This window comes from Mirounga angustirostris, unplaced genomic scaffold (assembly GCF_029215605.1).
Source record: "Mirounga angustirostris isolate CCGP_5_RB_7025 unplaced genomic scaffold, mMirAng1.0.hap1 SCAF_6, whole genome shotgun sequence".
Taxonomy (NCBI): Eukaryota; Metazoa; Chordata; class Mammalia; order Carnivora; family Phocidae; genus Mirounga; species Mirounga angustirostris.
Window position 1 is genome coordinate 154540330 of NW_026991714.1, and position 12813 is coordinate 154553142.

Below are 12813 nucleotides of genomic sequence, written 5' to 3' on the forward strand. Positions count from 1 at the left end.
CGCTTCGCAGGCACGGGCCGGGCCCTGCGGTCTGACCGCTGGGCATCCTTCAGCCTGCTGACGGGCGGCCCTGCGGCCTCCACCCTGCCCGGCCGGGCACCCCCAAGCCCTCGGTCCTCCCGCCAAGGACCCCGGCCTCGGCAGTCCCGGCGTCTCCCCGCCGGCCCGCCCTCACCGCCGTCGCTCAAGTCCCGGGCCAGGTGGCGCTTGGGGCGGCTGAGCGGGAGCCCGTCCAGCCAGGCGCAGAGGCCGCGGCGGGGACCGCGCGCTCGGCCCAGTTGCGCCCCGCATGGCGGCGGGACTGGCTGTTGGGGCCGTTGCCGGGTGACGGCGGCCGGATAGCGGCGGGGGCCGGAAGGGGCGGGGCGGCGGGACTGGCTGTTGGGGCCGTTGCCGGGTGACGGCGGCCGGATAGCGGCGGGGGCCGGAAGGGGCGGGGCGGCGGGACGCGGCGCTGGGGCCGTTGCCGGGTGACGGCGGCCGGATAGCGGCGGGGGCCGGAAGGGGCGGGGCGGCGGGACTGGCTGTTGGGGCCGTTGCCGGGTGACGGCGGCCGGATAGCGGCGGGGGCCGGAAGGGGCGGGGCGGCGGGACGCGGCGCTGGGGCCGTTGCCGGGTGACGGCGGCCGGATAGCGGCGGGGGCCGGAAGGGGCGGGGCGGCGGGACGCGGCGCTGGGGCCGTTGCCTCAGCGCCCTTGGGCGGCTGACTTCCGGTGGGGAGGGGTCCTGCTAAGGTCCAGGAGAGAAGGTCGAATTTGGGCCTCGTCGGTTTCCAGCGCGCGCTTTGACGAGCACGGAGCCCTTAACGTGTTATAAATTGTATCCCGCGTTCTTTTACACTCTAACATCGATTTAATAAAAATCTCCGATTATTTAGAACTTGATCAATAGCTTAATCAGAAAATACACTTCATTGCAGTTTCGGCCCTGCTGCGCGGACGGGGCCGGGGCGGGGGGGTGCTGCTTCCAGAGCGGCGGCCGGCCGCAGCCGCCCCTCGGGGCGCGGGACCCCCGGGGGGGCGCAGTGCAGAAGGCCGGGGGTCCCGGGCGGGGGTGGCCGGCCGGTGGGAGAGGGGAGTCGGCCCGGCTCTTCTTAGCACTTCTCAGGCCGCACCCAGGCCCAGCGCCTGCAGCCCCGCGTCACCTCCTCTGCACCGGGGGCTTCAGAGCAGCCTTCGGACCAGCGGCGCCCTCGGAGGAAGAAAAAGAACCGATGCTAAAACGGATCTGCTACCAAGAGCACAAGTGAATCATACTTCCTTTTGCATTTCCTAAAACGTAGGTCGCCGCTCACGCCACATGGAGTCATGCTGCTCACACTTGTGGCCACAAGATCAGCAGCTAAGCCTTGGGAACCCTACACTGTCTCCCTTGTACTAACAGGAGGAAAAGATTCACAGCCAACAGGAGCGGCCCCCTGAAAAGTCCCGACAGTGTCAAGTGGATGTTGAAACAAACCTGGGGGACCGTGTCCCCCTCAGGACGGTGCCTCAGCCAGCCAGCCGGGGAGACTGCGCACCCTGTTGCCCAGCGCCCTGGGAGAGAGAGGCTCACCTGCATGGGTCCAGGGTTGGCCCCTCCAGCCCCAGGCTTGACCGGTGGCAGCGGGGGTGGGAAGGTCGGCTTCACACCCTGGAGGACACAGACAGTGGACGCTGGACACCACTGAATGCCCCGTCTTCCCCAGCATCTCCTAGCAAAGTTCCCCAGGTCCACTCTGTTCCTGACCCCCCTGCAGGCTTCTCGACAAAGTGCCCCCAGCTGGGGCAGAATCAAACCCAAACGTGGCAGAACCCCCTCCTGGGCCCATCAGCCACAACCTACCTCACCACCTCCCCCTCTCCCTGAGCGACCCACCCCACCCTACCCCAGGGTTTCCCAAGAAAAGCTCTTAAATGGCCAGAATGTGGGTCTTTGGAGGTTCAAAAGCCAAGAATTAACCACTAAACAATTAACCACTAAACTTTGCATCTGTTTGCATTTCAGCTTTCTCTGGGCTGGCAGGACAGGTGCCCCCAGGATCTGGGGTGGAGGAAGGGAAGGCCCAACGGGAACACTGGCCACACCCCCGCCCCCCAGGGAAGACCCTTGGTGGGCACAGCACAGCTCCCTTGTAGCCTTGGCTGGCTATCGTCACTCCTTGGCTAGACCCCTTTCTGCCCCTTTGCCCCTGTTTTTGCTGTCAAAACCCCTCCTAAGGCTATTTCTGCGGCTTTGCTGTAAGCCTAAAATTAGTTCAAAAAGTTAAAAAGGAAGGAGAGAATCTTCGTGAAGCAAACAGCAGAGTAACGGTTGCTGCCGGCAGGGCCTCTGGATGGACGCAGACCCTGGGGGTCACAGCGGAAGGAGTCGTCTGCAGCGCATTCTCGGAGCATCTCCAGACTTGAGCTCCAAAGGGAAGCTGAGGACACCACCGGGTCTAGCCATGGAAGGGCCGGCAGCCAGGGAAGGGCACGGGCCGAGTCTCCTGAGTGGCAGAGGCTTCTCACCTGCTTGGGCTTCAGTTCAGGGAGGGGCTTGGCAGGAGGAGCAGGGCGGAGCTGTTGGGAGGGAGGGTAGGCAGTCAGGCCCTCGGGGCGGGGCCATCAGCCTTATGAGTGTGGCCACAGCTGTCCCAGGGTCCCCAGCCCACCAAATCCAGCCCCCAGCCCTTGCACTCCCCGCCTAGGACCCGTTTGGTGCCCCCAGATGGCCTGGCTGCTGGGCCCCACTGCTGCTCACCTGGTCTGGGGGCGGCCAGGTATACACAGGAACAGTGAAGGGAGGGTTGGACATGGTGGCTGGAGGCTAGAGGGGAACAGGGTGGAGAGCCTGGGTCTCACAGGGAGGCTGCCTCCAGGGAGTCTGGCTTTGGAGCTGTGCCCCCAGCTCAGGACCCAAGGTTCCCACCCCTCCCAGAGGAGGAAGACTAAAGTGTGCGCATGCAGGGCTCTGCCCCACCCCGTTGGCCCCCAAGGCCTGAGCCCAGGTGCGACCCCCACACTCCCTTCCCTCAGCCTTGTTGTGGAGGGGCCCGAAGGTGCTGGGCAGCAACAGAGGGTATCTGGGCCTTAACACCTTCCAACCGAGCCTGCAGAGGCCGAGAGCCTCGGGTTTAAGTGTGGGTTCTCAGACTGTCCACCCGTAAAGCCTGCGTCACGGAGGTGGGGCAGCTCTAAGCCCTGTTGGGAGGGATCAGGGATGGCCTAGGGATGGCGGGATGCAGTGCTTACAGCAGGGGGCGGCTGCTTAGGGGTCACTGTTGAGGCCGTGGGCCTGGCGGGCTCGCTGGAGTGGGTGGTGGGGGCCGGAGCCCCACCCTTGGCTGGCACACTGTGCCCCTCGTGGAACAGGGGGTTGGAGAGCCCCTTGGCAGTCTTGGGCGCCGTGTTCCTGGGGAGAAAGCAAGACTGGTCAGTGTGTCCTGGCCTCAGGGTCTGGCCCAGGGACTCAGGGGCTCCTGGGTGTGTCCTGCAACCGGCAAGAAGGGGTGAGGTCCCATGGCAGCTGAGCGTAGCTGCGCACCAGGGGCAGAGCCCATGTCATCCCGAGTGCTCTGGCACTGATTAGGGGATGGAGGGGCTCTCTCTGGGTTTACGTCCCCTTGTCAGCCACGTTTGTCACCTGCTCCCCCTCCTCGAGAGGCAGAGGCCCCAAGGCCCTCTGCGTGAAGGGTTGTTCCTCTTCTTCTCAAACTTCAGCGGGGCATTTCCCAACGGTGTGTGAGCACGGGAAGTGCCCCTTGCCCGTGATGATGTTTTGCAACCCCAGAGCAGGCTCACCTCCCAGGGACGCGGCGCCGGGCCTTCAGGCAGAAGACCGCTCCGGCCAGGAGAGCGACCAGCAGCACCACACATACCAGCACGCCCACCAGGAGGCTCCTGGACCCTGTGGGGGTGCATGAGGCCAGGTGTCAATAGGGTAGTGAGGGCCGGGAGGGCTCTGGGGCTGAGGAGGGCACAGTTTTCTCAGGCAGAGAACCGGGAGCCCAGGGCCCCTCTGAGGAGCCTCCGTGCTGAGACCCAGTCCGTTACACCCGCGCTGTGGGCTCTCAGATGACGGGCTGGAGGGCTTGGCAGTGACTGGCCCCCAGCCCACAGTGACGTGAGCAAGGTCTGGCCAGGCCCTGGAGACCGTGGTGCTGCGGACGGCTGCATGCACAGGGGCCACTGCAGAGGAAGACACTGGGGGAGTGGGGGCCCCTCAGACTCCTGCGCTCGGAAGGGGGCTGAGGAGCCAGCAAAAGGGCTGGCATGCTGTCACCACTACTGTGCCCTCCCTCTAGGACAGGCCTCTCGCCGGCCTCATGTGGGGCCGAGGCGGCCACACGGGCTGCTGGGCTGTGCCTTGCATCCTTGGGGTCAGAAAGCCCGGGGTCAAGGACTGCAAACCTGAATCTCTAATGATACCCCGAGGGACTTGGGGGGCACGTGGTGTCCTTCTCAGGCCTGCCCAGGTGGTCTGAGGAAGGATGGGACCCGCGCTGGACCCCATCAGGCTGTGCAGGCTTGCAGGTGCCAGGGCGGCCGGGCCTACCTGTGTGCACGTGGGGCAGCGGCTCTGTGCAGCGGGGCGGCGCCCAGCCCGGGTGGCAGTGACACTCTCCCTTGTGGTTGCACACCTGGGGGTGAGTGCGTGTGAGGATCAGGCCGCTACACACCCAGGCAGCCGTCACCGGCTGCCGAGCCACCAGGCCAGGCCTCACGGAGAGGGACTCCACCGTGCCCCCCAGCTGGTGGAGGATGGGCCGTGAGCCCGGCTCCTCCGTGTGTGGCTGCCACAAGCGAGGCCTACGTCCAACGTGTCCACAGCAAGGCCAGCACGGCAGGCGCAGTCGGGGGCGGCTCCCTGTGGGCTGTCCTCAGGGCACGTCCCCAAAGCTCTCGGAGACAGGGGCTCGGGAGGGCAGCGCCCCAGCCCCTGGTGCCTCAAGCTCTCAGGGCTGACTGTCCCCACATCTTGACACAGGTTCCTGAGAGCGGATTGCACGCGTCCCCATCTCAGAATAGAGCATTTCAAGTCTGACCAGTCCCCGGCCCCCGTGTCCACCAACACCACTGCCCCGGGCCTCAGTGTTCACATGGGACGCCCTGATCCCCACCAGCTTCTGGCCGCGTCCCCAGGGCGCTGGCTCAGCCCCTGCTGTGCCTGGACTCATCTCGAGCGCGGCCTACCCGTCTCCTTCAGCCCCAGAGGGCGGGTGGCGGGGTCTCCCGTGGGCTCACGTACCCCATGGTTGTTGCACTGGGCAGAGCAGTTTCTGGATCTGTAAACTTGCAGGTGCTGGCAGAGTCCTTTCCAGCAAATCTGGAAGGCAGTGGGGGGTCTCCTAGGGCAGACATTCTAGACCACTGCCTGGCACCTGTGTCCCCACTTCCACCATCGGCTGAAGCTGACCTGCAGCCTGCACGGCGAGCTTTGGGGGAGGCAGGCCATGGCCACCACATCCAGGCTGGCCTGGCCTACACTCCATCTGCTGGCCGGCCAACCCACAGCTGCCACCAGGGCCACAGGACTGGCCCCACCGAGGCCCAGGGCGGCGTGGACTTGCAGAACAGAACGGTCTCCAAACCCTGGGAACTGAGGACCGGCTTCTTAAGCAGCCCCCCACCCCACCCTGTGCCCCTGCTGAGTCTCTCCGAAGCACAGAGGAGTCCGTGTGCACAGCCCTTGGACCACATGGGCTCGCCTACATGGGACACGTGTCTAGGACCTGGGGGCCCAGCAGCCTGACCGCCACACGGGGCACGTCCAGGCTCACATCGGGTCACAGCCCCTACAAGCTGCAACCAGCTGATGCGCTGCAGCAGACGGGGCTCTGGGTGCTCACCCTCTGCTCGCCACACTTGGTGCCTTCAGGTACTGGCTCATACCCAGCACCTCCCTCCAGGGCAAGAGCCTTGCAAGTGCCCGCGTGGGAGGTGAGGGTGCAGTAAGCCCGCTCTAGGGCCTTCTGTCCACCCTCACAGTATAGGATGCCACAGTTGTTGACTCTGTGGACAGAAGAACAAGCCATGCAACCAGCTCTGCTGGGTCTCCCACCTGTTGCACGCTGACCTCCCTCTTATGAGGACCTGGGAGCTGCAGGAAACGAGGCCCAGAGCCTTGGACAGGCTGTAGGGTCCGCTGATTGGCACCTACCCCACCCCCCACGACAGCGACACACCCTCCCTCCCATGAGGGCAGATGCTCAGGCCTGGGGGTCCTGGAAGGCAGGGCGGATCCCCTGGAGAACCTCTGACTCAGTCCCCAGACTCCTTTGTGCAGAAGACCCTCTTGGGCAGCCCCACTTCCAGGGACATCCTGTGGCCCTGGACCCAGAGGAGTCAGGCCACGGATGAGCACTCACCTGCTGGAACCGTGGGCGAGCCTGCCCTGGCAGCCTGGTGAGATGCTGTAGGTGTAGCATGTTTCCACAGCAACCCGTGAGCCTGTGGGGGCCAGGAGGAGGTCAGTCCTCCGGCTTGGGCCCCGCAGCCCCCCGAAAGCCGGAGGGCACCCGCCTCACCTAGCCCCCACAAGTCCTGGCACCTCCGGGCCAGCACGGGGCAGACCCCGTTGTAGCAGTAGCCCCCCGGGCAGGGCGTGCCATTCTCCTGGAAGACGTCCTCCGGGCACACTGGCTGCTGGCCATCGCAGTACTCCTCAAGGTCACACGCGTCCTTTGGGGGACGGCACAGCTCACCGGCAGGCGTCACCTGCCCAGCAGAGCAGAGCTCAAGTGTGTGTCAGCCCGCTCCCCGGGGCCCCTTCCCACCTGCTGGCCGGGCCCAGCTGTGCGGGGCGGGAGGGGAACTGACCCTGCAGCTTCGGCAGCAGGCACCCTGTGCGCACTGGGCCCCCGCAGACAGCTGGCAGGTGGTAGCATTGCAGCAGGGGTTCCGACAGGCCTGGAGGGCAGAGGCGGGGGTGGGCTCCAGGGCAGAGCCCGGGCCCCCCTCCCCGGAGCCCCCGAGTGGAGACAGTCCTCAGGGAGCAGGACTGTTCTGCTGAGGGGCAGCACACAGGGCAGCTGGTGGGTCACGGACAGACATCCATACGGGCAGGGGGCGGCAGGCATCTGGCCCGTACCTGGGGCGGGCCGCAGTCACACTGCTCCCCACGCTCCACAAACAGGTTCCCGCACACAGGGTCGCCCACCAGCCGGCTGGGGTCCGGGGCATTGGCCAGGCAGGCTGTCCGAGGCTTCTCCACGAACATCTCCAGGTCAGCGCGGCTACACTGGCTGAACATTCTGGGGAACCTGGCGCTGGGGGTGCAGCGTGCCTCCGTCAGGGGTGTGGGGGCGGGGGCACCCAGGGCACCCCGCTCTGCAAGCGGCCCCCGGCCTCACCCGATGCTGGCCGCCATGATGCAGCCGCCGCCCTCCCGTGGCACAGGGCAGTAACAGCCCTGGACGTTCTCGTCGTGGTCCATGCCCAGGTTGTGGCCCATCTCGTGGGCCATGGTGGACGCCACGCCGATGGGGTTCTCTAGGTTGTGGTCCTAGAAGGCGAGGCTGTGCTGGCCGACGCCGCAGCCCTTCCCGACCCCGCCCGCCCTCACTGGCCCGGAAAGGCCGCAGGCTTGGCACTGCACCCCGCCAACAACACTTCTCAAAGCATCAGCCCATCCTCCAGGGGAGGCAGCCGCCCAGGAGCACCAGCCCGTGGGGACAGCCGGGGACAAGCACGCGGACCTAGCGCCCAGAGTCCAGCAAACCTGGTTCACAGCTCCCGAGTCCTGGGAGCACACGGCCGCCACCTTGGCCAGTCCCACGGTGCTCCCGGTGAACTCGACCCCGCTGGAAACAAGAGCAGTGTGCAAAGGTGGATGCCCCGAAAACTGCCTCCCCCCACATAGGCCTCCCTGGCCGCAAGGGCTCGGCTCTGCGCCCGCCACCGCATACGTGATGAGCTGCGCGTTGTCGTGCTGGTGCCGACCCACCAGGTTCTGCGTCCGCCACCGGAGGAAGTTGTCCAGTGTGACGTCGGGGTTCGAGCTCACGTGAATCTGGTCCTTGTGGTTCCACATCTCCAGGCCCACCAGGACCACACGGAAATTGAGCTCCTGATAAAGCTGGGAGGGCAGGGAAGCCCCAGGTCAGGCTCGGGGCCCGCGAGGGCCACAGAGCCCAGCTCCCTGCCGGCTGCCGGTCCCCCTGCTGGCCCCGCCCCGCTTGACGACCAGGGTTTCTACCCACCTTGTCCACGTGGTTCACCACCTCCATCACCCGGCTGCGTACAGCTCTTCTACTCCCCAGCCGCTGGAACTGCAGGATGGAGGCCCTCAGATGCCAGCAGTCCCCCGACCCGCCCCAGCGCCACCCCCACGCCCTGCCCCACTACCTCTGTGCTGTCCGTGACCACATACAGCTCCACGTAGCGGGTGTCTCGGGGCAGTGGCCAGCTCTGGGGGCACAAGAAGCTGGTCAGCCACCCCAGCCACAGTCCTCCTAGCCTGGGCCCAGTTTTCACACACTGACCCTCTCCCGGGGTCCTGGAGCCGGCACCCAGCCCCCGCTCAGGAATGGGGGTGCCATCCTGGAGGCTCCAGCTCAGGCCAAGGGGTGATCCTTGCAGCCACTGGCAAAGCCAGGCCTGATGGGGACCCCTCGGAGACACCAGGACCCCCTGACTGGGTTCAGTGGGTAGAACCCTCACTCAGCCAAGCACAGTGGGAGTCTGGGGGATGCAGTCCCGGTGGGCAGCGGATGAGGAAGCTGGTCTGTCCCCGCCCACAACCTGGGGCCTGAAGGCTGCCGAGATCCGAGGCCCCAAGGCCTTCTCCAAGCTGGTGTTGCTGACCCCACAGGTCCCGGCCTTCTGTTGCAGGTGCTCTGCCCGGTATAGCGCGTGCTGCCCCTCTTCACCGTCCCCGTCCAGGGGCTCGATCAGGTGGACGTCCGAGCCGGCCCGGAAAAAGCCCCTGAGGGCAGAGGTAAGCCAGGTGGTTCTGAATTAGTGCATCCCCACACGGGCATCTGGGGAGGGACAAACCCTTGAGGGACAGGGGGCCTCCTTCTGGTGAGGACGAAGCTCCATCTGCATGGGGACGGACGGCCCCCCAGGCGGGCGGTATACGGGGCACGGCCTCCAGGGCCCGAGGGGAGCCCTGTAGCTCGGGGAACCTGTGACTTCTAACAGGCCAGACGCCCGTGTGCAGGAAGGTCGTCACGCTGAGCCCCTCTCTTCTCGGCCTCAGTTTACCTCTCTGGAGCATGTGGGGGATGGCTGACACCCCCCCAGGTCTGCGGCACTCACCTGAGGCCGGCACAGGTGCTGAGGCTGGCGGCGGAATGCTGGTGCCCCTCCACGTGGCCCTGGTAGAAGCAGTGACCCTGCAGGAGGGAGGAGGCGTGAGTGGCCCACGGCCCTGCCCCCGCTCTGCCCACTGCCGGCCTTGCGGAGGGCTGTCCCGGGCCCATACCTGCCTTTGTGGGTGCTCCACCACCTGGGAGCCATTGGCAGCCCTGTAGGTCTCCGTGTAGCCCGAGCCTATCAGGTCCCTGGAAAAGAGCCACTGTGGTGCCCGGGGCCCCGCCTGCCCCCACAGAAGCCACCTCTGGCCTGGCGGAGTGGCCGGGCCGGGGAGCTGGACGCCTAGGGCATGGATATGCTGGGCGCAGCAGGCTGGGCCTCCACTCACCTGTTTTTCCTCAAGTGCAGGGTGAAGTTGTGCCCTTGGGTCCCAAGGATGTAGCTCACAGTCTCCGGGTATAGGTCCTGAGCCGGGAGAGGGAGGGGTCCAGGGTGAGGGGCCCTGCCCCAGGGCCCAGCACCTTAACCCTGGGTGCGGTGGAGCTTGGCTGGGCTGGGGATGCAGCCAAGGCCGGGGCACCCTGAAATCTGAAAGTTCCTCGGAGGACCCTGAGGGTCGTTCAGCATCGAGCTAGTATTAGGAAGCTGAGGCTGGGCAGACCTCAGTTTCCTCATCTGTCCACACAAGTAATGACTAGAATCCCCTTCCCCAGGAAGCAGGGGGAGGGGGAGACATGGCCCTGAGGAGATGGGGACACGGCACGAGATTGAGCACCCCAGGGGAGTGCCCCCCAGCCTGCTGACCTCTTGGGACAGGACAGCATGAGGGCCCAGGGCAGTAGAAAGCTTTCCCCAGATGCCGAGGTCAGGACAGGGCTGACCACAGGGATTTCAGGAATGCCCCCAGCCAGCCTTCTTGGGGAATTCCAGCCCAGCTCCAAATGCCCCACAAAGGTGCCGTCACCAGTCAGTCACCACAGTCACCACAAACACGGAAGGTGACACGCCCCTGATGAGCCAGCGTCTCTGGTCTGAAAGGGATCTGACTTATCTGGCCAGTGAAACCGGGACTTGCCCTGGGCTAAGAGGGCTCCCGAAAGGCAGCCCCAGGGCCCACACTCAGCAGAAGCCGCTCGCCTCACGCCCCCACCCGAGGGCAGGGTGAGGCAGGATGCAGGGAGGTGAGGCCTGGGGGTGGAGAAGTGTAGGCAGACACAGACGGTCAGCCCCCCAGGCCGGCTCCTCACACTGGCGGGCACACTGGGAGCTACAGACAAAACAGGCTCTGGGGGGCCAGGAGGGACCCCCGGGCCGGCTTCCCCGCCAAGACTTACCAGGTGGGAGGGCAGGGCTCGGCGGGCACGGGGTGCTGCCGGCAGGCGTTGGGGCCACACCACCTCATACTGGTCCACGTGGGGCAGCGGGGTGCTGGGGGCGGCCACTGTGGGCGAGAAGGGGGTCAGCAGGCCGGTGCTGGGCCTGCACCTCCTCCTCCAAGGGAGTCACAGGTGAGCGTGAGCACCAGGGACTCGGAGACGGGGTTCCCCTGCCCTGGGTGGGGTCCACAGGGCAGCCCCTGATAGCTCCTCCCCCAGGGCCTAGGGCTGACCTAGATGTCCCCTCTCCTCCCCTCCCTCGGGTCTGAGGGCGCACTCCGGCCCTGGGTCGGGGGGTAGTTCTGCCCTCCTGCCCGCAGGCAGTTCACCCAGCCCAGATCCAGAAGCTCCCAGGTATCCAACAACAAACAGCCCTGGGAGTGGGGCCCCAACAACAGCGACCCCGCAAGACTCTTCTCGGTCTCTAAGTGTTGATGGCTGTGTCTCCACCGCCACTGTCTTGCGAAACACCAGGAGAGAGAGGCCCCGCCTCCCAGACGTGGGCCCCTCCAGCCTGGGGCTGGGACACCACCGAACCCAGCCCAGAAGGCTCCCCCCAGCAGCAGGGAGCGTGGGGGCCACCAGGTCCCCGGCCGGCGGTGGGTCCCAAGTGACTAGACTACCCCCTCCCACCCTCCTCCCCCGGTGTCCACCCTCAGCTCAGGTCACTGCTCCTCGGTCCTCCCTTCCCTGCCAGGCTGGGGGGTCTGGGTGGGAGTGGGCAGTCACCCCAAGGCTCCGGGGTGGATGGGGGGTGGCGCGGTTCTCCACCCTGCCCTGTGAGTCCCCGGCCGAACCAGCGCTGGGGAAACGCCCCAGGCGGCCTCTCCCCCAGTTCCCTTTTGAAGTTTCCGTCTGCCACCCTGGGCCTTCCCGGTGAGGGCTCCCCTCGGCGCGCCCGACCCGAGACTGACCCAGCGCTCGGCGGGGTGCGGAGGGCCAGGGAACCCGACCGCGCCCGGCACTCACCTTGCAGACACAGCGCAAGCACCTGGAGCCCCAGGCCGCGCATGGCCGGGGCGCGCTCGGGGTGCGTACACGGGCGTCCGGGGCAAGAACAGGGGGCGCGCACGGGCTCCGGGGCCAGGGGTCCGGGGTCCGAGGACGCGGCGCTCGCGACAAGGTCTGGTCTCCCGGCGCCCCGCCCGGAGACCGGCCCCCGGCCCGCAGCCTATCGGCCCCTCCGACGCCGGGAGGGGCGGGGCTTGGACACCCGCTGGGGAGGGGCGCCTCGCCCCCGGCCGCCGGCCTGGGGCTCGCTCTTGGGTTTTCCCGCGTCTACTACGGGGCCCCTGGGGGCCCCTGAACAGCGCCCGGTGTCCAGCACGTGGAAGAAACTTCGTAAATGTGGATCGAATTAACGGAGGGGGTTGGCGGACAGACTAAGCTGAGCCCCTCCTTGCAAGGTCGCACGCCGCTTGGTGCAGGTGAGGAAGCCCAGGCTCCGCCCGGCCCAGGGGCCTCTGGCCAGGTGGTGGGGCAGTGGTTCGGACCAGGCTCTGTCTGGGGGCGTGGCAGGGGGCTGCTCAGGTGCAGATGTGCCCTCAGACTTCCTGGGGAACAGAAAGCTCCCCACACCGCACCCTGGTGCCTCTGCTCTGCAGGGTGGGGCCGCCCCCACTGTGGCCTGGCACCCAGGCTTCTCCGGTGGGTGCGTCACCGGGGGTCCCAGACCGCCTGCAGCCGAACCACGTGGCTCCGGAGCTGCGTTCTGGACAAGCTCCCTGAGGAGAGGGCATCAGTCTAAGTGAGAGCCTGTGGGCAGCACAGTGCAGGCCAGAGGTCAAAGTCTAACAGACCCTTATTTCCCCCAAAGCGGATGGCATAAAAACCACAGGCAGGACGGGCTAGCCGGCCTTGAGGCATCTCAGGCAGAGGTGACAGAGGTGTAGAAATGGTCTGAACACGTGCTGTCCCCCTTACGTACCACTTCCTGTGATGAAACAAGGTGAGACCCCACGCCCCCAGCCATCTCCATCTTCCCTTCCTTCCTTGTATGTTGCAATTATTTTAAAACAGGAAGTAAAAGGCTAAAGCCCCTGTACTGGCAGAAACCAAAGCTGCCACGGACGCACACGCTCCGTGGGCCCCGGACCAGACTGCCCGCGGGCAGCTAGCGTTGGCAGCCAGGACCAGCACGGGCCTGCTCCTAGGACACAGGACCCCACGCAGCCCCCCAAACACACCTCTTGTCCCACCCCTCCCCCCTCACCACCTG

General features: G+C 66.3%; 1 protein-coding gene across 9 annotated transcripts; it reads right to left on the reverse strand.

Annotated features, from left to right (window-relative positions):
* Positions 1 to 836: 836 nt before the first annotated feature.
* ADAM8 (ADAM metallopeptidase domain 8) lies at positions 837 to 12748 on the reverse strand. 9 transcript variants are annotated; one of them, XM_064595502.1, is made up of 24 exons: positions 11565 to 12744; positions 10554 to 10660; positions 9608 to 9684; positions 9389 to 9467; positions 9223 to 9299; positions 8704 to 8887; positions 8308 to 8370; positions 8163 to 8231; positions 7869 to 8038; positions 7682 to 7763; positions 7314 to 7465; positions 7052 to 7229; positions 6781 to 6870; positions 6489 to 6678; positions 6330 to 6411; positions 5811 to 5973; positions 5210 to 5287; positions 4517 to 4601; positions 3763 to 3868; positions 3214 to 3373; positions 2723 to 2788; positions 2491 to 2544; positions 1556 to 1633; positions 837 to 1192 (listed from the first exon to the last, which is right to left on the reverse strand). In XM_064595502.1, exons 1-24 carry the CDS (start codon positions 11605 to 11607, stop codon positions 1142 to 1144), a joined length of 2484 nt encoding a protein of 827 aa, XP_064451572.1. In that variant the 5' UTR covers positions 11608 to 12744; the 3' UTR covers positions 837 to 1141. The 9 variants fall into 9 exon arrangements, with proteins under 9 accessions (XP_064451572.1, XP_045735072.1, XP_064451573.1 ...); XM_045879116.3 differs by having other exon boundaries at positions 2491 to 2541; positions 11565 to 12743; XM_064595503.1 differs by lacking the exon at positions 2723 to 2788 and having other exon boundaries at positions 2491 to 2541.
* Between the last annotated feature and the right edge of the window lie 65 nt (positions 12749 to 12813).